This window comes from Cladophialophora yegresii (assembly GCF_000585515.1).
Source record: "Cladophialophora yegresii CBS 114405 chromosome Unknown aczIN-supercont1.2, whole genome shotgun sequence".
In the NCBI taxonomy this organism is placed as follows: Eukaryota; Fungi; Ascomycota; class Eurotiomycetes; order Chaetothyriales; family Herpotrichiellaceae; genus Cladophialophora; species Cladophialophora yegresii.
This window is the reverse complement of record NW_006913046.1, coordinates 1,823,357-1,850,367: the sequence shown is the minus strand read 5'-3', so window position 1 is coordinate 1,850,367 and position 27,011 is coordinate 1,823,357. Positions and strand designations below refer to the sequence as shown.

At 54.1% G+C, this 27,011-nt stretch overlaps 9 protein-coding genes across 9 annotated transcripts; 5 read left to right on the top strand and 4 right to left on the bottom strand.

Annotated features, from left to right (window-relative positions):
* Positions 1-270: 270 nt before the first annotated feature.
* Positions 271-1,423, bottom strand: A1O7_02583 (uncharacterized protein; the record flags this gene model as incomplete). Its single annotated transcript, XM_007756614.1, has 3 exons — positions 271-1,057; positions 1,104-1,341; positions 1,393-1,423. The coding sequence occupies 3 exons, from the start codon at positions 1,421-1,423 to the stop codon at positions 271-273; spliced, it is 1,056 nt and encodes a 351-aa protein (XP_007754804.1).
* Positions 1,424-2,386: 963 nt separating this feature from the next.
* Positions 2,387-2,761, bottom strand: A1O7_02582 (uncharacterized protein; the record flags this gene model as incomplete). The annotated part of the gene is made up of 1 exon (XM_007756613.1): positions 2,387-2,761. The coding sequence occupies one exon, from the start codon at positions 2,759-2,761 to the stop codon at positions 2,387-2,389; it is 375 nt and encodes a 124-aa protein (XP_007754803.1).
* Positions 2,762-3,532: 771 nt separating this feature from the next.
* A1O7_02581 (uncharacterized protein) lies at positions 3,533-4,795 on the top strand (the record flags this gene model as incomplete). Its single annotated transcript, XM_007756612.1, has 1 exon — positions 3,533-4,795. The coding sequence occupies one exon, from the start codon at positions 3,533-3,535 to the stop codon at positions 4,793-4,795; it is 1,263 nt and encodes a 420-aa protein (XP_007754802.1).
* A 763-nt stretch (positions 4,796-5,558) lies between these two features.
* On the top strand, positions 5,559-8,501 carry A1O7_02580 (uncharacterized protein; the record flags this gene model as incomplete). The annotated part of the gene is made up of 1 exon (XM_007756611.1): positions 5,559-8,501. One exon carries the CDS (start codon positions 5,559-5,561, stop codon positions 8,499-8,501), a length of 2,943 nt encoding a protein of 980 aa, XP_007754801.1.
* Positions 8,502-9,112: 611 nt separating this feature from the next.
* A1O7_02579 (uncharacterized protein) lies at positions 9,113-11,404 on the bottom strand (the record flags this gene model as incomplete). The annotated part of the gene is made up of 1 exon (XM_007756610.1): positions 9,113-11,404. One exon carries the CDS (start codon positions 11,402-11,404, stop codon positions 9,113-9,115), a length of 2,292 nt encoding a protein of 763 aa, XP_007754800.1.
* A 790-nt stretch (positions 11,405-12,194) lies between these two features.
* On the bottom strand, positions 12,195-14,501 carry A1O7_02578 (tRNA-dihydrouridine synthase 3; the record flags this gene model as incomplete). The annotated part of the gene is made up of 2 exons (XM_007756609.1): positions 12,195-12,282; positions 12,334-14,501. The coding sequence occupies 2 exons, from the start codon at positions 14,499-14,501 to the stop codon at positions 12,195-12,197; spliced, it is 2,256 nt and encodes a 751-aa protein (XP_007754799.1).
* Positions 14,502-15,522: 1,021 nt separating this feature from the next.
* On the top strand, positions 15,523-15,918 carry A1O7_02577 (uncharacterized protein; the record flags this gene model as incomplete). The annotated part of the gene is made up of 1 exon (XM_007756608.1): positions 15,523-15,918. The coding sequence occupies one exon, from the start codon at positions 15,523-15,525 to the stop codon at positions 15,916-15,918; it is 396 nt and encodes a 131-aa protein (XP_007754798.1).
* A 4,780-nt stretch (positions 15,919-20,698) lies between these two features.
* On the top strand, positions 20,699-22,874 carry A1O7_02576 (uncharacterized protein; the record flags this gene model as incomplete). Its single annotated transcript, XM_007756607.1, has 3 exons — positions 20,699-21,318; positions 21,373-22,513; positions 22,563-22,874. The coding sequence occupies 3 exons, from the start codon at positions 20,699-20,701 to the stop codon at positions 22,872-22,874; spliced, it is 2,073 nt and encodes a 690-aa protein (XP_007754797.1).
* Positions 22,875-24,594: 1,720 nt separating this feature from the next.
* Positions 24,595-26,003, top strand: A1O7_02575 (uncharacterized protein; the record flags this gene model as incomplete). Its single annotated transcript, XM_007756606.1, has 2 exons — positions 24,595-25,081; positions 25,165-26,003. 2 exons carry the CDS (start codon positions 24,595-24,597, stop codon positions 26,001-26,003), a joined length of 1,326 nt encoding a protein of 441 aa, XP_007754796.1.
* Positions 26,004-27,011: the final 1,008 nt, after the last annotated feature.

Here is a 27,011-nt window from a genome sequence, read left to right as displayed (position 1 = left end):
GGCGGACTGACAGACAGGCAATGCGGCCTGCCACTGGTGATATCGCAGGGACTGCATCCACTTGGCAATACAGCCTGAGCAGCGTTTGACATCCCGTCCTGGCCTGTGAAAGGCATGTGCATTTCTGAACATGTGCCCTCCTCTGCTCCAGATTGCCCTTGCGTGTTGCTAATCTCATCTGTAGGTAGCCTCCGAACCCAGGTCAGCGCCATGTACACTCGTCTTGGCCCCAGGCTTCAGAGCGACCTCAACGGGTTGAAATGCGCATAATCATCTTCTACTTCTTGACGTTGCCCACATTTCAATGAATTCAATCTTCTCCTTGACCCCAAGACCGACTCTCTTGACACGCCCCAGTCTGGCCAGCGCTTCAGCAACCTTGTCAAGGTATGCCTTTTCTTCTTTGGTCATGGAAATGTCTTGTTCTTCACCCCCGCTACCGACGAGTGTATCTGCATCACTGCTGACCCCGTTATCTGATCCCAATGTGTCGAAATAGTTCGTAGTGTATGATGACGATACTTTTGCGGCCACAGTGGGCGCCTTTGCCGACGATGATTTTGAGGTATTGTACATGGCCTCTGCTATGCGAATGCGAATACAATGCGACGGCTTGCTGCACAAATTCCATAGGAAGGAGAAGTAGCAGTGAGGGATTGGGGTGGTGACATCTGGAGGTGTGTATCGAAGACTAACTGGAAAAACTTTCGTACGTGGAGGAATGGTCACCAGACTCGGACTTAAAGGTAGGATCCCTCTTCCGTTCGTCGTCGTACATTCCGGAAACACGGCGATAATGCGCTCCGGGTTCTGCTTGATCAGCTTTTCAATGTCGACCAACTTGGCATTATATGCTGGTTCAAGCTTTGGGTGAGCGAATGTTCGGTAAATGGCTGTTAGCAAGGATATTGGTTCAACAAGTCTTGTAGATGGGTACGTCGCTGCAAAGATGGGGTCGAAGATGGCGGCCAGGTACAGGGGATCGATGGGTGAAGCGCTCGAAGATGCGATGATGGAGCCTTCCTGAGGGATTTTGCTCTTGTTCTGGGCCAAAGACCTGCAAGACATCAGCACGTGCTGTCTGGCTCTCTGTTTCCCCATACCCTTTCTTGACCCCGTCGATTTGTAGATCAATCCACCATATTCCCGGGATTCCCAATATGCACCACAACGCAGCTTTCCTCCCCAAGATGCCGAGGGGCATCCACTGTAAGACGAGGAACCATGACAGGGCGAAGATAATGAGAAGCGGCACGCGACAGATGTACAAGAAGATGTGGAAGGGTAGCGCGATGCCCGCAGACTCGGTGGGTATGGGAAGAAATGGAGCAATACCCGAGCCTGAAGAGTGCGGTCAGTATGATGGAAAGTATCAATGATCGGAACACACACCTTTGTCACGAAACTGCGAGAACCTCTCCATAGTGACTCAGCTCGTCGGACCTCGAAACCGGGTCGTGGATGCTTCGTGAGGGCGAGACCAACAGATAAGACAGGTGAGCACGCTACATAACAGAGCCAGCATGCGCAAATAACTACCAGGTCATCTGGTTATTGGTGTGATTGGAAAGGCACATCAGGCAAATCTGGTGGAACGCTGGTAAACGAGCTGGAACTCGGTCCAGTCGGAGGACTCTCGGCGAAGAAGTTGTTCGTAAGTGTGGTGCTCCCGACCGAGTCCTCACCTGCTACTGTACTATGCACCTGCACCAAGTGGTACGTCGTGGTGATGTACGTAGCAGCAAATGGTTGGAAAAATGAGACGAGTGCGACGGAAGCACAATTTCACATGTCAAGACCGTGACATAAGGATCATACGCGGGCCGTTAGGATTCTTGGCAACCACTAGGTGGCAGCCATCCCTGCCGCTTTTAGAGTGTCGAGAGTGTGAGCTACGAGTAACTGCCTACAACTTCAATCTGGACTCACTGGGACCTGACTTCTAGATATCGCTCTCACTCTATGGAAAAGAACTCATTCTAGCGAGTCCTGCCAGGACAGAGACTACCTCAGAAACCCCATGTTCATTGCCTAGCCTCTCCGCTGAGATTGGTCCCATCCGCGAATCGGAGATATGACGCTGGGTGCAACATGGACTGGTTGCTGCTTCCGGCAAGATATCGATTCGCCTTCACCCATGTCTCGAGATATGCTGCAAGCACAGAGCATAGTCACAATAGATTGACTTTACGGCTAAATCCCACGACAATGCTTCTTTCCATATTGTGTACACCTTTCATCAAACGTTTAATTAATGATTGACAGAATCATCATGTCAGACCCTCTGCTGTGCTGCCTTTCACAGCGCGGAATCGTCCTCAGACCGTGACGAGAGGCGCGTTACAATCATAGCATTGTCGCCTACATTCGGCTTGCGACGAGGCCACTACTCCCTAATAGTCCTCTCCAGGTACGCCTCGTTGGCGTAACTCCACCCCTCTACCCTTTCGGTGAACACCAACTCCCGTTGCCCAACCCACATGGGCTTCGTCATCTCCAGATACGGCGCATAATATTCCTTCTTTGCCTGAACGTCTTCAAACCACTTCTGATCACCCTTCCAGACTTCCACGAAGCGGAATGTTCCCGGCTCCGTGAGTGAGTGGGACACGTCGAAGAAGACGCATTCAGGCTCATGGATGCAGGATTCCCAGACTGGGCGGAGTGCAGCTAGGAAGGAGGGAATTTGTGAGGCGTCAATGCGAAGCGTGACATGAAGAGCAAGCTGGCCCGTAGGATTGAGCATCTCTTCCGAGGGCATCGTGGGTCCTTCTAAGAGCATCAGATTTGTATTTTGGAGGTGGCGTGCTCTCGTGGTTGAATGCTCAGTGTTGGAGAAGTATCTTGCTTCGATTTCGAAGACCAAAAAAACAGCACGGTTCCCACCCGCATTATATACAGCTCCATATCTGCTTCCCAGTTGTCTGGCACAAAGTGACCTACCCTGTCGGCCGAGGTCAAACAGACGTCGGCCAAGATACTTTAGTAATACCCATACTTACTAATGGCGACACTCCCGGTACGTACATGCTGCTTCTGCTGGAAGTCGGGTATATCTTGCGAGACTCATGGCTCGCTGGTAACAGGTGACCAGAACTCCGAGGGGAAGATTGTTTTGTCAGCCGGCAGCTGACATTGATGGCCTAATCCGAACGGGCGCCCGACTCCGATCCAGAGCATCATTCATGTCTTTACATTTGCCGCACGTGATACGATACGGCACGGTTGAATCGAGGAAGACCATCGATCAATTCTGGAGGTATGTCTTCACAGGAGGCGGGAGGGAGGTTGACGTGCCGTTACATAAGGCTCGGCGGAGAAGATCCATCTCCACGTGGCGGAGTTGGCCGTGACCTTCCTCCTCGAGCGTAGTGTGGCATGGACTCCCCGCCTATGATGGCGACAAGGTGTTTCGCAATGTACAGAGATTTCGAGGTAGATGACACCCTTGCATCTCTGTCAAGTAAAGCAGAAGAAAAACAAGCTTGAACCCGACTGCTGAGTTCCGACCCGCTTCAACCAATCGAGAACCATGGGCTCAACGAACTTCGAGGTATCTGCCATCCGGGCTCAGTTTCCGGCCTTGGATCAGAAACAGGTGTTCATGGACAACGCCGGAGGCTCCCAGGTACTTCAATCGGTCATCACCTCGATATCCGACTACCTGTCCCGTACAAATGTGCAACTTGGCGCTTCCTACCCAGTCTCCCAGGTTTCGACCCAAAAATTCAACGACGGTCACGTCGCAGGCGCGAAGTATATCAATGCGTCGCCCAGGGAAGTCGTCTTTGGTCCGTCGACGACTCAGCTATTCCGCAATCTGTCCGTGGCGTTGAAGGTGGAGCCAGGCTCAGAGATCATCCTCTCGAACCTCGACCATGAAGCAAACCTTGCGCCTTGGGTCCAACTAGCAGAATGGAAGGGCCTTACCGTGAAGTGGTGGATTCCCAGCAAGAACACGAATTCAAATCCCAAGCTAGAGACTGAAGATCTGAAGCAGCTGCTCACGGATAAGACACGGCTGGTTTGCTGCACGCATACGAGCAACATCCTGGGCACCGTCACAGATGTCGCGGCGCTCGCAAAGGTTATTCATGAAACGAACCCGAACACATTGTTTTGTGTCGATGCCGTGGCATATGCACCGCATGCGGCAATTGACGTCAAGGCACTGGGAGTGGATTTCTATTCCTTCTCGTGGTACAAAGTGTATGGACCGCATGTTTCGATGCTGTACGCGAGCGAGAAGGCACAGAACGAACTTCAAAGCCTGGGCCACTATTTCAAGACAAGGAATACGTTGGAGGAGATGCTGGGGCTGGCGGCGGGCAATTATGAGTGCGTACAATCGATTCCAAACGTCGTCGAGTACATTCAACAAGTTGGCTGGGACGGCATCGCCGCTCAAGAGGTGAGGATCCAGGAGATATTGCTCTCGTATCTGCGCTCGAAGGCCGACATCATCAAAATATACGGTGAGCCTTCTTCGGACAGGAAGCTGCGCGTGCCGGTGATCAGCTTCCGAGTCAAAGGCCAGAGCTCGCTGGGGGTGATTGATGCGATCGAGGCGACGTCGGATTTTGGCTGTCGAAGTGGCCACTTTTACAGCAAGAGGCTGATCGAGAATGTGCTCGGGATTCCTGATGGAGATGACGGCGTGGTCAGATGTTCTTTGCTGCACTATAACACAGTTGAGGAAGTAGAGGGGTTGGTGAAGGTGCTTGATGATGTTATCAAACAAGGAGCGGGAAAGGATGTGAAGGATGCGGAGAGGAAACACGTCGCTGATTGGTGAGGAGAGTTATGTCCATACATCAAAAGGAGCTTCCGATGTCGATGAAGATGAGCAGCGGCCGGATGGTGCTTAGAGATGTCATCAGTGTGGCTGCAGCCTGTCATCAATAGATACGATGCACCCGGAGCGATCCCAGTGATCGATCATTACTTCCAACTGACTGTAGACGTCATGAACAACAATTTACATCTGGCAGCCGTTAGACCCATACTATCCCGCCGGATCAGGAGGTGAGAGAGCCCTGAGATGGTATTAATGAGGTGGAGGGCGCTGTCGCGATTGGCCACGGAAGGAGGTTGGGAGCGGAGGCAGAGAGGGTCAACCCAGACAAAGCAAACACATCCAGCGATACAATGAGAAGTGTATGGGGCACGTAGGCACCTGACTTGAAGTTAATTGCAACGTACGCCAAGAGCGCACAATTGAAGTCTTCTTTGTGACAGATTGTCCTTCAGACAGTGTCTTTCCCATCACAACAAAGTGCACAATACAAGCGGCGTCCGGTTGAGTGAAGGTGTTGCAGTATCTTGGCAAGATGGCTGCGACGTCCACCCCTGCCACCCGTTATGTAAGCAGCACTAGTCAGGTTTGGGTAACATGTTTGTGATCTGGATGCTCATCACATTCAAGGACCGACAATCCATCTTCAACACCAGAGGTTACTGGGCACCATCGCGCCCCTCGCCGTTGCTCTCGTTGTTCTCGAAGATGGATCATGAGAATGCATGTTGACACCATCCCAGACAGCCATCGATCCGCTAACATGGCATCGCAGTTCGTGTCCCAACTCCCTCAGCCCACTCGATATGGGCATGCGTCTCCTCAGAGAGCCATGGCAGAGATGACGGTGGCGGCGGCCAATTCACGCAGTAACATGCCTCCTCCATCGACGGTCGGCCACAAGAGACAGGGATCTAATTGTTTGTATACGGCCCAATTAAAGAAAGCCCAGGTCAAGCTGACAGCAACAGTGCCTGAGCCGTCAGCAAAGCGAAAAACACTGGTCGAGCGTGCCGGTGAAACCAAAACCAACGCAGCAGCTCCTAAACCGAATGCGCCTGTCGGTGCTGGGGTCTTGTCCACCGTCCATTCTCGAAATCCTGCCGCCTTCTCCCAATCATACCGAAGCAATTCAAACGCGTTGAGGGAAGCTTCAGCATCCACCTCTTCATCTACCTTCTCTGCCAGCGTGGGTAGCGGCATCAGACCTCCTGCTGTGCGCGCCACCTCCCACCTCGCCCGACCGAAATCTTCACTTGCAAGAGAAAGAGGAACAAAACCCGCCGCCGACTCGAGGCAAGAGTCAGCACAAGTAGTCCGAGGAGGAAACATTCAGGACGGTCCCAATGGCAAATGTATGGTTTCCCTGTGTTCCAAGCCCCAGTTTACCCCTGCTGCGCGTGTGCCCGTGAATGGATCTGCGATTGTCGTACCGAAACGAGGTGCTCGAAATATTCCACCACTGATAGGCCCACGGGAGGCCTCCCCCCGTGCTCGACTCGATCGCAACGTCTCGACAACGACAATTACCGAGCGACTATTGGGGATAACATTGGATCCGCCGACACCAACTCCAAAGTCCCGTCCCAGTAGCCCTTCGCGAGTACCTCGACCTTCGCCAGCACCTCGACAGCAAGCGCCGACGCGAAGAGATCCATTCACTCCGAAGAACAGCTTCATACCGGCACCACTGGCCAAGGATCTCTGGACTAATACTATTCGTAAGACTAAAAGCCAACAGTTTCTGACAAAAGACTCTAATTTAGTGGCCTGGGATCCCGAAGAACAATATGGCAACATCGAGCGAATGTACGAAGATGTGTGCAAGCATTACAAGCAAGCCATGGAAGACAACATGGCAGCAACCGAAATTAACACCTCATACAAATCGACAATTGCGAGCCTTGAGCATGAGCGGAAAGACTCGATCGAGGCCTTGATCGCTGTGCGGACAGAACTCGCAACCACGAATTTCAAGCTTGAAGCAGCTGAAAGATCAAAGCAGGAGCTGAAACGGGATCAAGAAGCGAGTATCGAAGACCTGAAACGCAACCACAGGATTGAAGTGGAGAACATCCGACAGACGCACCGAGACGAGCGGGAGCGACTAAGAGATGAGCACAGAGACGAGATCCGCGAGCTAAAAAGAAGACTAGAAGACGAGCTCGAGAGTGAACGGACTCAGCGGATACAAGCTCTAAGTCAAGTGTCCACAGAAGGGGCGCTAGAAAAACAGCGACACCTTCTGGACCTTGAATCAAAGGAACAACAGATCAGTAATCTCAGCAGTGAGATCGAGCGGATGAAAGCAGATCTCGAAAGAGAACGACTCCGCAACGACGACCTCCGACAAAACCTCTCCACCGCAGGCGACAATGCATCGCAGATGGAAAGTGCTCGGCAAGCATTGCAAGCGAAGATCGAGTACCTCGAATCGGACAGCAAGTCTCAGTCAGAGGCCTATGCGGCTATGGAACGGAGGATGAATGAAGCACTCGCGACAGCAGCTGAGTGCGAAGAGAAGCTCCGAAAGGAAGAAATGCTTCGAAGGAAGTTACACAATCAAGTCCAGGAACTGAAGGGCAATATTCGGGTATTCTGCCGCGTTCGACCCCTCGGTGAAGACGGCGAAGACACGGCCAAAATCACCTATCCCGAGTCCGAGTTCGAAGAAGAGGAGATCAAAGACATAGAAGTCAAAGGCCCAGAAGAGGTGAACAGTCTGGGCAAAGTCACGACGAAAACTCACCAATTTTCGTTCGATCGCGTTTTCAACACGTCGGCGACGAACAGCGAGATTTTTGAGGAGATCAGCCAATTGATACAGTCTGCGCTGGATGGCTACAATGTCTGCATCTTCGCCTACGGGCAGACAGGCTCAGGAAAGACTTACACCATGTCCTCGGAAGATGGCATGATCCCGCGTGCGCTCCGACAAATATACACTACCAGCAAAGAACTCGAGCCCAGAGGGTGGTCGTATACCATGCAAGGCAGCTTCGTGGAAGTATACAACGAAGAACTACGCGATCTGCTTGGAAAGGACGATATGGGCAATAAAAAACACCAGATCATCCATGATGCGGCCACGTGCGAGACGACCATCACCGATGTCGCGACGCTGAGTCTTGACAGTCAAGATCAAGTCGAAGGTATCCTGGCGCAAGCCATGTCGCGCCGCAGTGTAGCAGCCACCAAGGCCAACGAGCGCAGTTCTCGTTCCCACTCGGTGTTTATCCTCAAGCTACAAGGCGTCAACAGCATCACAGGCCAGAAGAGCAAAGGCACGCTCAACCTGGTTGATCTCGCTGGGTCCGAAAGACTGACGCACTCCAAAGTCGAAGGCGCACGATTGAAAGAGACCCAAAACATCAACAAATCGCTCTCCTGCCTGGGCGACGTGATTGGGGCATTGGGACAGCAATCATCGCACCCACCCTCGTCACAGAAACGAGAAGCTTCTTCCAGAGGCAGTTCGCCATCGAGCTCCTCCACGGCCACCGCTTCTGGTGCAACTGCCCACATTCCCTACCGGAACAGCAAGTTGACATACCTCCTACAATATTCTCTGGGCGGGAACTCAAAGACGCTGATGTTTGTCATGGTTGCGCCGGAGAAGAAGTGTCTCAGTGAAACCATTACGAGCTTGAAGTTTGCGGATAAAGTGGCAAAGACGAAGATTGGCGTGGCGAGAAAGACGAAATGATGTCGAAACGAAAGTAGAAAACAGTGTGAAGGAGAATTGAAGTGAAACGCACCTCCAAGGTGTTTTGGTTGGTTCTGGTGCTGGTGCTGAGTGGAACGTGCTTGTTTGGTATCGCGTTTTCGAGCAGGCGGTCGCTTCTTGTGTACAACTGGAACTGGATGGTTTTTGGATCGTGCTTTTTGTTCTGGGATGGTCATCATGGAATAGGTCCGGTGCGCAGCCAGCAGGATTCATATCAAATGGGTGACTCTCATTTGCTTGGGTCGGTTTACAGGGTTATTGGGGAAGGGGCTCATCAGGCTGGGGCCCCCATCAACGAGGGTTTCTGGTCGTTGTGTATAAGAAGGCGACGTATGTACCTACCAAGGCGGCTGGCACACATACATAGGCTCAGCCTAAATGAAATGACATGACGACGAGATGTGATGCGATGCAATGCAACGAATGACATGATCCGATCTGCTACGCTGGCTCTATGCCAATCTAGTCTATCGTGTCCGGTACAGCTACTATTGACTCCATGCAATTCTACTCTACCGTGTACGCTACTGGTACATACTGTACTTTTATTTCTGTCTCTAGCAGGTCAATGCCCTTCTTACTTACTGTTGTTAATGCCCTTCGCTCAACTCCCGGACTATCCCCCTAGCAATCCACTCGGCAACGCCCATCGTGCTGACCATAGGATTCACCCCACTAGCACTAGGAAACACACTCGCATCCGCGACGTACAGTCCCTCGGTGCCCCAGACCCTGCCTTGCGCGTCGACCACGCCCGTGCCAGCCGAGCCGCTCATCCGACACGAGCCCATCTGGTGGGCACTCCCCGCGGTGCACGGGTCCGGGGCCGTGAACCCCAGCCGTTGCAGCTCGGCGATCCAAGCGTCGAAGCTCGTCTGGTCGTCGTCGTCGTGCGCTGTCTTCTTGGTGGTGCTGGCGTCGGCGTCCGCGTGGCTGTGGCTCGGCCGCACCCACCGCGTGGCCTCGGGGTGGTTGGGCTCCAATTCGACGGCGCCCATCGTGAACGCGATGCGTAGGCCCGCTATCATCCCTTCGAGGATGGAGCGGGAGTCGCGCTGCGAGGGCGTGTACGCGATGCGTGGCCTTCGGCGCGCCGCGTCCTTTGGGTCCAAGTACACGCGGCCCGTATCCGCGTCACGGGCGATGCAGACGAAGCCAGTCGAGAAGGCGTGTTTGGCTGCGTTGACGCGGTACTCGACGGCGCTGGCGAGCGGGGATGTGGCGGCGGCGGCGGCCACAAGCGACTTGTGCGCCCGGAACGGCACCGTCATCAGGCCCAGCCCGGGAGTCGAGCAGATGACTTCGACTTTGACGCCGTGGTGGTGGCCGTCGAGGTTGTCGAGGCCCGTCATTGCCACGGTCAGGATAGAGCCCTCCCATGGGTTGGTCCGGTGCGGCCACGTCGCCCACACGGTGTTGGTCGGGTGGAGGTGCAGGTGCGCGCCGATGTGCGGGTTCTTGAGCCCGCTGCGCAGGAGGACGAGTGGCGATTGCAGCGTCCCTGCGGAGATGATGACGCGTTTCGCCGAGATGGTCAGTTGCCGCGTGGTTGCGCGGTCGCGGGACGTCCATGTCGCTTTCACGCCGGTAGCTCTCCGTTTGGCGGTGGCGTCAGGTTGTTGGTGGTCTGTAAAGGTGACTTCCTCGGCCCAGCAGCCTTCGATGAATTGAGCGCCGTGGGCCGCCGCGTCGGGGAACCAGCAGTTCGCGGGACCTTGCTTGGTCGTCCCTGCGCAGCCGTGCGTGCAGTAGCCGCAGAAATGCCGTTCGGAGCCGCCTGCGTTCTGGGGCACGATCCGGACGTCCAAGCCGAGCCGGCGTGAGCCTTCCAGGAGCGTCTGGTTGGCAAAGTTGTGCTCGATCTTCCCTAGGCCTTCTGGGTCCGTGGACTTGGCGACACCCATGCGCTCGCAGATGGTGTCCAGACAATCTTGATACTCTGGCCCAAGAAAATGTGGCAGACCTTCGGATGCCCATTCGTGGCGGACAGCGTAGGGAGGCTGCAGGGAAGCTGACCAGTTGACCGTGCCGCCGCCGCCAAAGGTGCTCCCTGCAAGGATACCCATCGACGCGTCGTCTGAGAGCATCATGCCGCCGTTCTCCAGGAGGTGCTCGCCCGAGTCGCCATGGGACATGGGGAAATGCGTCGAGGGGAAGTGGTAGGATTTCTCAAGAACCATACATTTCAACCCGGCACGGGAGAGGTGAGAAGCCACCACCCCGGCACCACATCCGGAGCCCACAATCACCACATCGGCGGACAGTGTCGTGGACGTTGACGGAGACGTAAAGTCAGGGAACTTGAACTCGTAGCTCGGGTTGCGCTCAATGTGTTTGGGAATGGCCGGGAAGTCGAGCAGCCTTGGTAGACTGGTCGATGTGGCGAGCCAGACCTGTCTAGCCAGTCCACTCAGCGACCTGTAAATGGCGCGAAGAAGAGGCAGTCGCGCGCGCGACCACTGGCAGACGATCGTGGTGCGAGTTTCGAGGTCTTGCGTGTGTAGCGGCGTCGTGTAGCCGGTAAGTAGATAGGAGCCCAGTCTCGTATTGAACAGGGAAAGGACGAAAGCCAGGCCCTGTACATCTGAAGGTGGGACATGGAGCTTGAATTTGCGGACGACGGCGTCTCTGAAGACGTCGCTCTTGGTCGCATCTTCGGAGAGATATGCTCTCGCCACCTCCTCCGAGGCGTCCTCTGGTAGGTACGGCTTCAGCTCAGCAACGGCCGCTTCGGTTTCCGAGATGGGGATTGAGGGTATGAACACCTCGACAATCGAGAACAGGATGTCCCATTGATCGTTGGTGAAGACGTCGCCATCAGGAGCGGGTGCTAGAGGTGTTGGTAGGGACGCGAGGCTCGAGATTGTTCCGGCCTGCGACATCATGCCTCAGCCCCTGAACGCTTGAGCTCGACTTTGATGCTGCCTCGGATGACAGTGCCTGAGCAGAGGGACAGGAGCTGGTGTAAAGAGGGGATTAGTAAAGCGAAAGCATACCAGCAAAGTACGGCGCTCCTTGAGTTTGTCGAGTCTGCGATTTTAAAGCATGGAGGCGCCAAGCGACGTCCAAGGCAAGAAAAGTCGCCCGTATAGAGTGAAGCTGCTCATAGGAGTACGAACAGGACATCCTCCTCCACCAGGAAGGAGAACGGTTTAGGGCTCTTCACGGAAAGGCTATGCCAAGGTAAGCACTACACCGAAACAGCCTCGCAATAGCCGTCGGTCTTCATGGGATGTTTGACCTTCCACAATAACATGGTCGAATCCCTTTACTGTTTACGAGCGGCACGAGGCCGAAGTGGGGAAGCAATGACCCATAAGGCTGTTCTGAGGATTGATCCTTGGCCGCCGCATCGTGTGCCTCGTACGTACTTCGTATGTACGGCGTATCTCGCATGCGGATGCTTATGGGGCGTCTTACGGGTTATGTAAGACTTGCCTCGAGTCGACGTGCTTGGCAGCCTGGGGAAGCAGACGAACGGACGTCTTGGGAATACACTGCAGCTGCTGGGGCTAGCTGAGGCACCAGGCAGGTGTCCCTGACGCTTTGATTCGAACTTGACCAGCCCAGTTCTTATGTTCAGGGCGGGCGGCAAATCTGCATTGAGCGGCTGGCCGACGAGTCCCGGGCTCGTTCATTGTTACTGCTGCTGTCATTCACTCTACTACCTTTTCACCCCTCGGCCTGGATCTCGTAGCTATTGGACTTGTGCTTGGGCTCGAATCGAAAGTCTCTGTGCGCTGGTCCTAGGAACATCTCACTGCCATCGGGGTCAGCTGGCGGTTCGAGAATCTGTAGTTCTTGTCCTTACCTGATCTTGATCCAGTCCTTGTAGTTGTCGCTCGCCATCAATGTCTCGAGCTCATCCCGGCCCCGGAACCGTGGTGGTCGATCCTGAATATTGGGCGGCAGATACTCCAGGAGGCCAATCGGCACATATCGACAGGCAAAGCTGAGCCACTCCAGCAAGAACCGCCGGGTCTGTCCTACACCCATTTCATCACTACCCCACGCCTCCAGACCGTATCTGACGAAACGCTCAACGATCTGTAGCCGCTCTGAAGACGACTTGTCTAGATATTGCCCTGCTGCAATCTCCTCAAACAGCCACGGCTTGATGAGCGCTCCGCGCGCTGCCATCACTCCATCTACCCCAGCGTGCTGGATATGGTCGTAGTAATGCTCATGAGAAAAGACATCGCCATTTCCGACAAAGAAGACCTTCCCGTTCCTGGAGCCCTTGTGCCCGTTGGGCTGATCCCGCTCCTCGGGCTCATGGACAGTGTCGGCGACGGCATCGGCCTTCGCGTTGAGCTCCTTGATCAATGAAGCCGTTTCCATGATGTACTCCCAGTCTGCGGAACGGGTGTATCTCTGTTGTCTCGTCCGTCCGTGGAGCGTGATTGCAGCGACACCACAAGACTCACCATTTCCACTGCCAAGGACGAGCCGATCAACGAGTTTCTGAGCGGTTGGCTGCTTATCCTTTGTCCCAGTGCGGATCTTTACTGTGACGGGTGTCTCATCCGACACCACGTTCATTCCACGTAGCATCTTTTCGAGCTTGGGTGGCGAGTCCATCAAAGCCGAGCCGGCACCATCCCTGTAGACCAGATCGATAGGGCAACCGACATTGAGGTCAACGACCCGCAAACTCTTTGGTAAGAGAGTCGTAAGGACTTCCGTTGCTTTGACTGCCAACCAAGGCTTATTTGCGGCAATTTGGGCACCAAAGCAGAGATCTTTCTTTTGGTCGTAGTCAAAGACAATGTTTTCCTGGCGTTTCATCGTAAAGGTTGGCGGTTGGACATCCGACTCATGGGCTTTCATGAGAGCCCATTCCGATTTACGACCCTGGAGAAGAGGAAGTGACATTGCCATCTCGGAGTAAGTGAACGTCGCCCCAAGCGAAGTGCACAGGCGTCGATACGGTAGATTGCCTTGTGTCGTCAGTGGAGCTAGGATTGGCGTCTCCGCGCCAAAGTATAAGCGACGCTTCTCTGATGGCCGTAGAGGAGCTTCCCTGAACGCAGCTCTTGAATCTTGCGCAGTGGCTCCATTCCTTTCATCTTCAATAGCTTCCATTTCGGGAGAGGAAGAATTTCGTAGAGATTCGGGCTTGTGCGGGGCCTTTTCATGTCGACGTTTTCGACCTTGGTCCGCTGGATTCTGAGCTCGCTCGTCGAGCCAGCTGAGAAAGTCATCTGATCTAGGTGTCGGCACCGCCCTCTTGGTGAGCTGAATCCTCTGCTGAGGCGTTAGGATGTTCGCCACGCCCACCTCTTCCTCCTCGGACGAAGTCTGAGCATACTTCGCCATTTGGTCGGCATTATGCACCAGGACCAATTCCTTCCGACCATCGCCGTGCTCGACTTCTTTAGAGTGCGAACCAACGAAGCGACATTTCCACCCGGCCGGACATCTTCCCTTGACCTCCCAAACAGGACAAACGCCGTTGAATGTAGACAGGTCTTCCCGCTTGTATTGGCTCAGGTATTTCCGTAAGTCGTGCTCGAAGCGACAGCTGTCCCCAAACGGGCATGAATCGGGTAAGAGCTCGGGTCTGTGAACACGGGTGGAACACAAGCCTACCTCGTCCCTCGAAGTGCCAAAGTCACGAGCCTTGTTTTGACCTGACTTCTTCTCACGGCGTTTGCTTTTGCTTTTGCTGTTCTGGCTTTTCGGCTGTCTGTCTTGATGATGAAACGCTTCTGCGGCATCGTCATCGGCTTCAGCACGGGCGGGTCTCGACTCGATCAGGTCATCGGACGTGACCAAGAACTCTTCTTTGACCGGCGCTGTGCCCTTTCTTCGCTTGCTGCCGTTATTTTCCGCTGAATCATCGAGCTCGCCAACTTTGCGCTTAGCTGATGGTGACGGGGCATCTGCTGGTTTTGGCAGAGCGATGCCGGCAGGGGCACCATACGAAGTCATGTCGACCTCAGATTGAGGAGGCAGGCCAACTGAATTTTCATCCATCGCTAAGAACTTTCTACTGTTCTCTTCGTGCGGAGCGCTCTTCTGTCGTCAAGGGTTTGCCGAGATCACAACGACTCAGCATGTCCAAGCACGATGTCAAGAACAGCGCGTAATATGTGCCACCTAGGTGGTGTGCCACGGCAAAAATTGGTGACGTGCAGTGGGTTTGTGGGGTCATACTGTATCTTGAGGTTTCGCCAAGCCGAAGACATTCGGCCGAGGTTAGCCAGGCTGCTTTTAGGCGCTGGATTCCAGTTACAAGGCAAGCACAAGCTCCTCCGTAAGTACCTAGACTACGGAGTACATACTCCAAGATTCAACTACGAGTACTTATGTACATGTTCTTGCGTATGCCGAAATGGGCAGATACGACAGTGATACTGGGCTAAGTCTCTACTTTCCTCTGCGACCACACGACTCAAACGCGTGGGGTCGTAATGGAAGCGTCAGCGCGTCAACCGTTCGTCGCGACCGATTCACGAATGGAGGTCGCTCCAGGATGTTGGCTGGCTACGAAGGATCTGAGACTCGATCTTAATGCTTGACAGTGTACGGAGTACTCGTACTCGTATATGGCACGCACATGTCTCTATAAAGTTTTAGCGTGCTACTGCGTCACAACACACCTCCCAATGCCATACCATTTTCGATGGCCGGTAAACGACCTATCGTCATTGGATCGCGGCCGGGCTGACTGACACGAAGGATTATGACCGGATCATTTAAAACAGGTTGCTTCACGTTCATATAGGCTAAAGCATTGCGTTTGGGGCCAGTAATCAAAACAACATGTATGGGTTCTCCACTCAACTCCAGATATTGGACAGGCAACCGCGTTTCATCCTCCCTACACAGCCTCGTTCGCACCTCACCAAATATGGCTGTCCAAGTCATCTAAGGCACAACCACAGCATTAAATGCCCCCGACTTGTCAATACACCCTACCTTTTGCTCTGTCCTTCCAATCATTCTTCGACCGCGCACGTTATCTGCCTTTACCTCAAAGATTTCCTGCCGCATCATGGTTTCCTTCAGCAAGCCCACGGGGTCGTGGGACCTCGAGACCACACTCCGTCTCCTGCTTCTCCTGAACAACGGAGTCGCTTTGGCTCTCAGCTTTGCTAGTATGCGGCCTCTGTTCATGGTCACCGGATCGATTCTTGGTGTTTCCATCATCTTCAATATGCTAGTCCTCCTGTCCGAAGCTAGGCCAAAGCGTCCGACGTTGACGGACGACGATGTCCACAAGCAAAGCCCTTCGCTGCTTGTCTGGGGAACCGACGGCGTCGGTGTTCTTGCTTTCTTGGCTCTATACGTGTGCACCACCATCGAGACTGCCGACCGAGATGGTGGTTGGCGTCGGATGCCGGTATTGCTGATGGCCTATGCATCGATCGGAACTCTGGTCGCCTTGTAAGTCTACCCTCTTCGAGAGCAACGAACACAGCGGACAGTCAGATGACGCATGCACCATTGCTAATCCCTGCCCAAGTGCCATGCATGGCTATATGGCCTTGAAAGGCCTCCAGAGGTACATCCGTTACCGGCAATCTTTGACGTCAAGCTGCCCTCATTGTCACCAGGAGCTGGGCTTCACGGCAGCCAGCTTTGCTCTACCCCCATCACCGATCGACCAGGCCGAGGCATCCTCAGCCCCAAGAGAGAGCTTTTCTGCGAATTCGACCGGCGAAAATGAAGGGGATATGCTCATGCTGAAGTCTTAAGCGAAAGGAGATAGCCAGGCGTAGTTTGTCGCAGCAGTGTCTCACTTGTCTGGTTGGCATGTTGAAGTCTTCTGGCAGGAGCGAAGAACGAGATGGAAGGGTGGTGGCGACATGTGATCGTTGTTGAACGGGTATAAGAAGGACATGAAGGAGACAGTAAAGGGAAGACGCCACGGGACATGCTTAGAGGAAGCAGGAGTTGTTGTGTTGCCTTGTACGTTAGCAAAGACGCCCTCAAGGTTTCTGTGTTGAGGTAGTAGCGCCCGGTCGTTGTGCAGGCTTAGGAAGAGCAGTCTTGGGATTTCAAGCCTGTGGTCATGCACGTCAACCTCATGAGGACAACGACATCCAGAATGTGATGCCTGGGCCGGTCGATGGGATCGCCGGCAAGGTTGTTGGCTCGTCTAGGACATGTCAGCCGAAGTTTGGCTTGTTTCCGGGGCTTGTGTCTCAATAGAGTGTCGGTGTACCGTGGCCCTTCAAAGTTGAAATGTCACTCACTTGTCTCTGTACGCCACCAGATGAGGGGATCAATCAAATGTGTCTCACAGTGGCCAGTGGCAAGCGAATGGGAGCAGTTAATCGAGTCAAAGCCCGAAGCCTCCACTTGCTGACATTCCAGGCTGCCCGCCACAGCAGGACAGCATGGGAAATGCAAGAGGCAGCTGACCTTCTCCGGCTTCCATGCGTTCCATGTGTTCGACACCTCCTGGTGCCTTCCACGGCTTCCAGGAGGCCTTGGCACATAATGACCCACCCAAATGGCAGAGGCTCGGACCATATCATCCGAACTTCTCACGCTGATGGGCCCGGCAAACCCTTCTCAGGGTGCTCGTACGAGGACATATGGACGAATCAGTGATGCAAAAGCCAATGCACTATTCCTTTTGTTGCATTGCAGTAGTTCGAAGTCGCCTTGAGTGGGACGGCAGCACTTGAAATTGTGCCTGCGAAGGGCTCACCAGCGACTGGCGCCCTCGACCACTAATGAGGCATGAATATCCAGCTTGTTCCTGGATTCTGTCCCTGAACACTCGAATTGTCAGCAACTGCCATCCTGTTGGTTCATGGACCAGGAGGATTTCTATTGGACAGATGAAGTCTTGAAGAGAGGAGACTCTCAGGAGCGTCTAAAAGTACGTGAGCTCTTCGTAGCGTGTGAGTCCCTTGCAGTTACCAGCGTACGATGTACATGACAGTGGCGTCCCGGTCCACGTGTGGACTCAGATCACTAGGGGCGCTTCCTCTACATTCGACTCAGTGGGCATAGTGAAAGCTTTTCTGTCGAGCGGACTATCTCCGAGGCGCCAGTTGAACAAGGCTTCGGCGAGCAACGACCCCAAAGTTCAAAGTTGCCCCTCGGGCAGTGACTTCGTACGAGACGCTGGCCCACCAGGCAACGCAAGGCTGTCCTGAAATCCCTCATCCCGTCGGCTCCTCGCCAGGCCGCTGTCAAACAAGCACGAACCTCGGCACCAGTAGAGACCCATTATGTGTAAATGCCTGTGCTTTGAAGCCTTTCTATTGTGGCAGAGCCGATGTAGCCTTGTGTACTCGTGACAGGTGTTGCAGGGGGGTTGTCCCACTGACGTGGGTGGTAATCCACGTGGCATTGGTAACCGCCTTTTGAACGAGACCCAAGAGTTCCTTTACTCCGTACTCATTGACGCATTGAGGCTGCCGAGACGAGAGATAGCTCCCAGATCGTAAGTAAATGGTCGAGAAGGCAAGTGAAACGCACACTCTTTGATCCTACGAGATTCAGACTCGATAAATCCATCACATCCACTCATGGTCTGCTGTACGATGCTCAATATGGTGCCCTACTCCATTTTTGCGCACGATTGGATCATAGCGTGGGATTGATATGCAGGCGAGCTGCATCCCACTTGGTGGTCTTGGGAAACCAACCAAGCTCATGGAAACGATCCTCGATGCTCCAATTCAGGCACTTCACAGTGAGCAAATCCCTGGCGCCGTAAAAATGGGGAGGAACTGTCTTAAAGATGTTCCTGAATAGCCTACCTTGGAAGTGAAGAACCTATCACAGGTACGCCGTGCAGAGCGTCGTCTAGCGGTGCCAGATGCATATCGACCAAAGCCACGCCAACAAGCAAGATCGCAAACAGAGGCTCGAGAGGGCATGAAATTCATCTGACAGTCGATCGGCCTCGGTTCGATGAGACACTCGACAGGAGGAACAGCTCGCGATCATTCTTCAACAATGCTAGGGATGGTCTTGTGCACTAAGAACTATCGCGTTGGTGCTCTTAAGCAATTCAACAGTGACCAACCAATTATTGCCGGAAGCTGAACGGTTGATATAGCCGGGCCATGTGTTTTTGCCTGCATTATGAGATCAGCAAAGACGATTTCACTGTTTACATTGCATCAGAAACCATTACGAGTACACTTTAACCACCATTCACAGCTTATTATGCAAGAGAGCAAGCAGCAGCCGTATTTCCGATTCGAGTAGAAGTTCTTCCCGATCATTTCTCATCTCCCGTAATTGAGGGATGCGAGACTGTTGGATCGAGGAACGCCGAAGTGGGCGTGGTCAGACAACCGACGCGCTGTTGCATCCTGGTGTCCACCACCCAGGGCTTCGAGAAGCCACATGGATGTCCCTGCGACACCACGAAATCGCCTTCGGCAAGCACCACTACCCTCATCAAGACTATCAAAGTACCTTCCATTGCATCTTATAAGCCGGGACTCAGGCCGACCGGAACGAACGGTGTTCTACAGTAAGTAGGCTTTGTCAAGAAATGAATGCTCAGGTACCGGACCGTGAGGCTTCACACCCTTGCGCCGGAAATCCAAGTCGCAGATGCGTCGCTCGAAACTCCTTACCACCCAGTTACCAAGCCGCGACTTGACCGACAACCGGCGCCAGTAGAGGCTGTGGGGCCCTACCCACTTCAGCAGGACTAGGACAACGGGCTTGACAAGGATCGTTTAGAGGCCACCAGTGGCACACACCTCGAGGCGCCATGCCACAGGCGGCCGATGGGCGCTCCAGGCGACCCACCCACCTGCGACTTATGGTTCAAGCTACCAGGTCGGGAACCCTCATGAGGCAAAGCGTGGGAAAGTTACATTTGCACCTCACGAGAATCGGTACTGTCCGGGTCCTCTCTGATGGTCTTCGTGTTGTTGTTACGAGAGCAGCACGGCCAGAAATTTCCGAATCCAGTCTTACTACAGACGCCCGGGCAAACGTGAGACGCCCTCGGACTGGAATCAGTGGCTCAGCAGTGTACAAACAGCTGCGTCTAGAACTTTGGACGACGTTGACGAGGTTGTTGAATGGTCGCCAATTATGACTGCAGAGGATGCGGTCATGAGCCGGCCTCAGCCTGCCCAGTGCTCCTACCCCCAACTCTCCGGCCAGCAAAACTGATGTTACGAGTCACACAGGGAGACTGAATAGACGAGCGGTAAGCTAAGCGACGGCGGCATACACAGTACTCTCCTGGCCCGGGTTGCTAATCATTGATCAATATTCCTGGTCGTCTGCATCTTCCACGAGGCTGGCAGAATCAAGGTGGCCATCGGCAGACAATAATCGTGAGCCTGACTGACACTAACTATTGAGCCTGATTTTCGGGGATGAGATCTTCTTGAACTTTCCGGCATCTTGAAGCGGCACCGGATTTGACTCGTTGTCATGGAGTCAAGGAATCGAGGAAAGGGTGATTGACGCGAGGGATCCCGCATTAACCATAGTCTCGCAACTAGCCTCAACTTCCTTAGAGTGTAGGCAGATCCTCAGCACCAATACGTTCGTCTCGGTGAGTTAATCCGCTGTCGCACACAGATCTACACCGACGTATGCAGCAGTTGTCGTGACCTTCGAGAATAGCCATTAGTCCGGCGTCGAGAGCGACGAGAACGAGGAGTCCCACTGCCGAGGGGCCACCGGGAATCGGGCCAAGCACAGGCCCCGGCGTTGCAGCTGTGGATGCGGGTGGTAACTTTGACGTGGTGCTCCTGATGAGGAGGAGCCTGGGAGGCAAGGATGTGGAAGCCGAGAGTGCCCATTCATTCTCGAGGGGAGCCACTGGTCGTTCTCGTACCGACTCGACTGGACTTGCATGGCACTATGCCCGTACACGAACCCGTACTGTACCTTAGCAACGACCTTCTCGTCACTTTCAACTTGTCCATACTCTTCTCCCTCACGTCACAATCACAGAGTCCCAAACAATCATCTTGTAGACTGTCCTACCTGCGAGTGCCAGCCATTTAAGCCAGCATCTCCACTGTGCTGTCGCTCATTTGTACACAACTACATCTCCATCTGCAGCCTCGCTTCTCGCCGGACCTTCGCAGTCGGGTACTCCGAAGCCGACCTGGTCACGTCTAACGTCACCGCCCATTCCCGCCTCGATCCTCACCTTCAGACGACGACCACCTCGCTCGGTCTCCTCACTCGATATCACCATCGAAATAGTATCTCAGAAGTCTATGTTAGACCTCGAAGACAGCCCGCCGCCACTGAATCACTCGCCGTCTCCGAGTGATCGGTCGCAATTCACTTCTCGAGATACCACTCCCGTGACACCCGTCGGCAACGGCCCGTCCTTCAGCAGGAAGACTGAGAAAGACCTTCTGCCGTGGTTCAAGAAACCCATCGACGTAGGACGCACGACTACACGACTCTGCTTGGACACCGACACCTCACTACTGGCGCCTGACTTCGACGACAACACCTTTCCAACATTTGGTGTCTCGCCACCGCGGCAGGGAATGGCGAGCGTAGCCAGACCTTTCGACATCTCCGTGAGACAAACATCGACATCGCCACGCGGAAATCAACCTTCCAACTTGACTTCGGCATTGCAGAGAAGTGACAGTGAAGAGAAGCGCATGATGGCGAACGCCACACCAGACACGGCCTTGAACCGCCCCATACCCCAAATGCCGTCGAACTCGTCGAGCGATTTTTCCAACTTCGAACACGGCGCTCGGCCGATTTCGATGAAGGGAAGGCCTGACGACAGGGCGCGGCGTGAGAGTTTGGCGCAGAGTCTCAACGCGGGCATGAGCTGGGGAGGGATCTCAGTAGGGAGCTGGATCCGGGATGAGTAAGTTGACCCTCACCTAGTGTTTCCAAAACGATGGAACTGATGGATGAATAGCATGGTCATGTCCGGCACGTCACCTTTTACCTTCAATTCACCTTCATTCCACTCCTCCTCCTACCTCCCAAAGCTTGAGGCCAATTTTATGAAAGATTTCTCGTGCTGTGGCCTCACCTTACCCACCCTACACGATCTATTACAGCACTATGAAGAAGCCCACGCCCAGAAGGATCCGGTGCAGCCCCATGCTGCTCAACACACCGTTCCTGATAGCCGAGCCGCTATTGCTGCGACGACTGCAGCTCAAGTGCAACAAGAGGCGCAGCAGCGGAGTCAACAACAGCAATCGCAGAACGCTCCAGGTCGGCCGTTCGGTATGCAGCAGCCCGCTCCCCAGAACGTGCACAGATCCTCAACAGGCTTCTCCAGCACATTGCAGACGATCCCAGATATGGACACTGTCGAAGACATGGAGATGGATGATATTGACGGCGCTGATGAGACAACTCCGCCCCCGAATCTCTATACTCAGAATGCCCAAGCCTCTCCTCAGACCTCCTTTGCCGCTCCCTCGCAACAGCCCCAAATACCCCAACTCAACACCAGCATGATGCAGGGACACCAAGCTTATCGACAATCCACTCCCAACACGCCCGTAGCTACGGGGCGAAATGCTGCTCGATTTCAGGGCAACACTTCCTCCACATTGATGGCGAACCCCATGCAGCAGTTCCAAGACCTCCAAACTGGGTATCGGGGTACCCCGGATTCCTCAGCCCCCGGCACGCCCGGTGAGATGGCTGACGGGATGATGGATGGGATGGATGACATGTCAATGCAGAACATAGCTCTGTACAATGGGCTTCCCAATGGTATGGGTGGTTATGGTTTCGGCATGAACAATGACATGATCGATCTCTGCATAGACGAGCCGTCCAAGCGACTCTTCTCCACGGCTAACCAAGGCATCAGCCAAGCACAAACAACACAGCAGCAGATTCAGAACCGGCTCGGAACCGGGCAGTACGCGGCGAACAGCGACATTGCCCGGACGATTCGTGAGCGGCAAGTGGCTGCCGGGTTGCCCGACACTACGACAAACATTCTCCCCCATGAAGAGCCTAAGCCGTTCCGATGCCCGGTGATTGGCTGTGAGAAGGCTTACAAGAACCAGAACGGCTTGAAATATCACAAAACAGTAAGTGGTCACGAGAAGATTTCTGTGTATATGACTAACAAAGAGCTAGCACGGACACAACAACCAGCGCCTCCACGAGAACGGAGACGGCACTTTTTCCATTGTCGACCCTGACACCCAAGCCCCATATCCTGGTACCATGGGTATGGAGAAGGAGAAGCCGTACAAGTGCGACGTCTGCCAGAAGCGGTACAAGAACCTCAACGGGCTCAAGTATCACAAGACGCACTCGCCGCCGTGCAACCCAGACCTCCAAATAAATGCGAACAAGAGTCCATCACTAAATATGCCTGGCATGGTTGCAGGTCAACATTCCGGAAACATGGGAGCTGGCCTCTCAGGAGATCTGTCAATGATGTGAGCGACGAGATCAGTACCCATCATAATAATACGATGGAGACGACGATGACCATTCGACGGCCGCAAGCAGCATGACCCCTCATCCACGAGATCGACCTTTATTTGGCATGTTTTACATCACTAATGACTCGAGACGGCCGCAAATCAGCCACGGCGGGCTATCAGACGGCGATTGACAGTCGAAGCCTGGCTCCACACCCATGGTGCCTGGAAAAGAGTTCTCCGAGATCGTCTCTCGGGGATCGCCCATGATCTCTACAGACCGACTGATCTCCAACAAGACAACGAGATCTGCTCAAAAAAATCATAGACTGGCTTGGTTATTCAAAAGTTAATGTGCTTAGGTGTTTGTTTTAGCATTACAGCGCCCTTGGTGAGGTGCCGGGTCTCACATTTCTCTCCAACCAATCGACTACGCGGCGTTTGTGCGAATAGCTGGATAGACGACGTTGTGGGCGGTGCTAGACAGACGAGGACTCTCCCTCCTCCAGTTGAGGATGGCTCGATGAAATCGGCGATGCTTGTACATCTTAGGCGGATGCCGCGCTCTTTCTGCGGACCGGGGTGGCAGCCTTGAACGGAGACTGATACGTTCTATTGCGGGGGCGGTGGTCGGGTGTCTACGTTTGCAGAATAGACGGATGCTTAGAACAGAGGGAAGAGGCAGCCCTCTTCCTCACTGCCGGTGATTTTGCAATCGACGGAGGTGTTGATGAGTACCCAGTGAACGCGAAAGGAAGCATCTCAGTCAAAATGTCGATTCCAGGACTCGACCTTGTGCAGTATCAATCTATCCGGTTGCTGTTCGAGAATGGAGTTGAGTGACAAGCTCAAGCACGTCGCGACCAATTCACGCTCCCTTGAAAATAGCTCAGGTGAACCAAGCTTCAATGAGGAAGTTTGAGGCTGCTGAGGTGGCGCACTGGTGTGAGATCTGGGCGCTTTGTTCCGCTGGGTGGTGACGAGGAAAGGGGGATTGTGTACCTAACGTAGCAGCACTGTACCTGTACATGATAGAGGGGAGGTGGCTACGGGGTACGGAAAGGCGCATCGACGTTGGCACAAAGTGAGCTGAGAGGGAGGCGCAGTGCGCCGGTGGAGGCTCTTCGGTGGATTTATCGACGCGTGGCAGTGACCAAAAGAGTTTCAAGGGTCTGCGACAAGACAAGACATGGACATGCGAGCTGATTGTGGTGGCCGTGTGTGGCCGTGTGCGTGTGCGTGTGCGTGCGCGTGTGCAGCCCGAGCCCCTGGCACAACCTGGCGTCTGGCATCTGGCATCTTGAATTCTGCAACGTCGGCGACAGACTCGATTCCTTTCCACTTTTCACTCTCCTTCGTCCAACACCTACCCGGCCCTCTGAGCTTCATCGATCAGCGGCTGTTCTTTCTGCAGAATCATTCCCTTCGTGGGATAGTCTCTCGTTTAGCCTGCGACCCACCGATCCGATCCTTTCTGCGATAGCCCCTCGCCTTACCTAGAAACCCAAGCCTCGGAGTCCGGCCACGTTTTAGCTGAGCAGAGCTTGAAGCGAGAATACATCACGCCCGCACACGCCTAAATGCGCAGTTAATCGCCGCCCGTGCTTTGGGACCACTCCTTGTACAGAGACACACCAGCTTCCCTTGCTCGCCAACGGCTGTCATCGTTGCGCATTGGGGGTGCGGCTGTCACGATCCGGCGGGTCGACGACCAGAGGGCGAGCGAAGAGTAAAACAACATGGGCGACCCTGCTCCTGCGGCCACACAGAACGACAATGGCTCGCATATGGTGTTCAACATGCTCGAGGATAAATATATCGGCCTGACGTTGGCGATAATATCGACGTTGGCCATCGGAACCAGTTTTGTGATCACGAAGAAGGGCCTTAACGACGCCGCGGACAAGCATGGCTTCGAAGGAGATGGATTCGCATACCTGAAAACACCGCTGTGGTGGGCTGGCATATCCTCACTGGTGGTGGGCGAGATCGCCAACTTCGCCGCATACGCTTTTGCCCCTGCGATTCTGGTCACTCCGTTAGGCGCGCTCAGCGTGCTGATCGGGGCGGTGCTGGGCGCATACTTCCTGGAGGAAGAGCTGGGAGTGTTGGGGAAGCTGGGCTGCGCTATATGTTTGCTGGGCAGCGTGATCATTGTGCTTCATGCGCCGCCGGACAAGGAGATCGAGACAGTCGATCAGATCCTGGCGTACGCGATCAAACCAGGTATGGAGACCACAATACCACATCCGCCAGCGTCGTGCCGTCCGGCTAGTGAGAAAGAATTGTGCAGCTAACTTGTGTGGCAGCGTTCATTATCTATTGCTTAGCCGCGATCGTCTTCTCGACTGTGATGATATACAAAGTGGCGCCGGTATACGGCAAGAAGAATCCTCTCATCTACATCTCGATTTGCTCTACCGTCGGCTCGGTATCGGTCATGTCAGTCAAGGCGTTCGGCATCGCGGTGAAGCTGACGTTTGCGGGCAACAACCAATTCACCCACCCCTCGACCTATGTCTTCATGATTGTCACGATCGTGTGTATTCTCACCCAGATGAATTACTTCAACAAGGCCCTCAGCCAGTTTTCCACCTCGATCGTGAATCCACTGTACTACGTGACTTTCACGACAGCCACATTATGCGCGTCGTTTATCCTGTTCTCGGGGTTCAACACGACGGATGCGGTCAACACGATATCCCTGCTCTGCGGGTTTCTGGTCATCTTCTCGGGAGTTTACCTACTCAATCTCTCGCGGGGTGACCCCGACGGGCATCGATTACTCAACGGCAAAATCCCAGAAGAAGATGGGATTCCCACGGATCCGTTGGCGACCTTTCAAACACGGAGGAGTATGCAAGCCAGGAGGAGCCTCGATCCGCACCGGCGGAGTAGCAGCCTCACGTTCAGCCCGGGCGGGATATTGAGGGGCGAGGGTCGGCACGCCAGCGCTGAAAGCGCAGGACTAATGCACAACTATGATGTGGAGCACAGTGCCTTTGGACTGTCTGATCTTGTAGAAGATCCGGAAGAGATGCGCGGGCCCTCAAAACAAGGTAGTACGAGTCGGAGTCGGAGTCCAGCCGACGGGTCGCTCGTGACGAGGTTACATGACCGACCGCATCAGAAGAGTTTAGGCCGGTGAAGGAGTGTGAGCACAGCAACCTTGAGATGGCACTTCGCAATGTTGATTATAACGTGGAGGGACTTTTTTGGCATTGTAACGATATCCATGCATAGCAACGGTATAGCGACGAAACGGGAACGGCATCCACAGGGCCAAGGTTGGGTTTGACAATGTCTGTAGACTGCAGATATCCACATGACACGCTGAGGCAGTATTGCAGTCTCACAGTCTCATGAAGCGTGTAACAGGCTGAGAGTCGGAAAGCGAGGCTGCAACACACGTGTCTGATCGGCGTGCTTGGTAGGCACCTAATTGGGCGATTTCGTGACGCCACACGAACCTTGGAAGTGGCGGTCCTCACAGTGGCTTGTGAGGTCATTTTGGGTGCCTCGGGTGCTTCAATTCACTCTCCCTTTACCATCCATTTACTTCTGCTCCAGGCGACATCGTTCCCTCGCAAAGACAACTTCCAATGCATTATATCAACTTCATGCCATATTGCCACAATCTACTTTCTACCTTCAGAGCCTCAGTGGCACGGTGCATGCTTTCACCATGGCGCCTTCGTATCCCACTCCCAGTCTTCGGGACGTTGACTCGCCCCGTGCAGGGCCGCAGAAAGGTACGGATACCCCGTTCATCCCTTGTCTGCAACACAGCAAGTGTCACTGCATGCTATGCCGCATTGCATTTGCTGCCGGAAATCAGCTCTCTGACCGATTCTGAGGCATTGTGTTACTTCTTTGCCCACATTATCTTTGCGTTTTGCTGCACGAGGGCCTGTTGTGCCACCGCTCTTTGCTGCTTTCCTACTGGAGGAAGGAGAGCTAGGCTGAGCAGGCGGCCACCAAACTGTTAAGAGATTTCGAGCACGTGCGCGACTGCCGTCTCCATCACCTGGCTTCCAGTACGATTACTGGTCACGCGACACATTTCCTTTTGTCGCCGTTGATCCTGAAGAGGACAACAGGTTTCAATCGAACAAACGAGTGGCTCTCTGTGGCCTCGCACGTGAGGAAGCGGCAC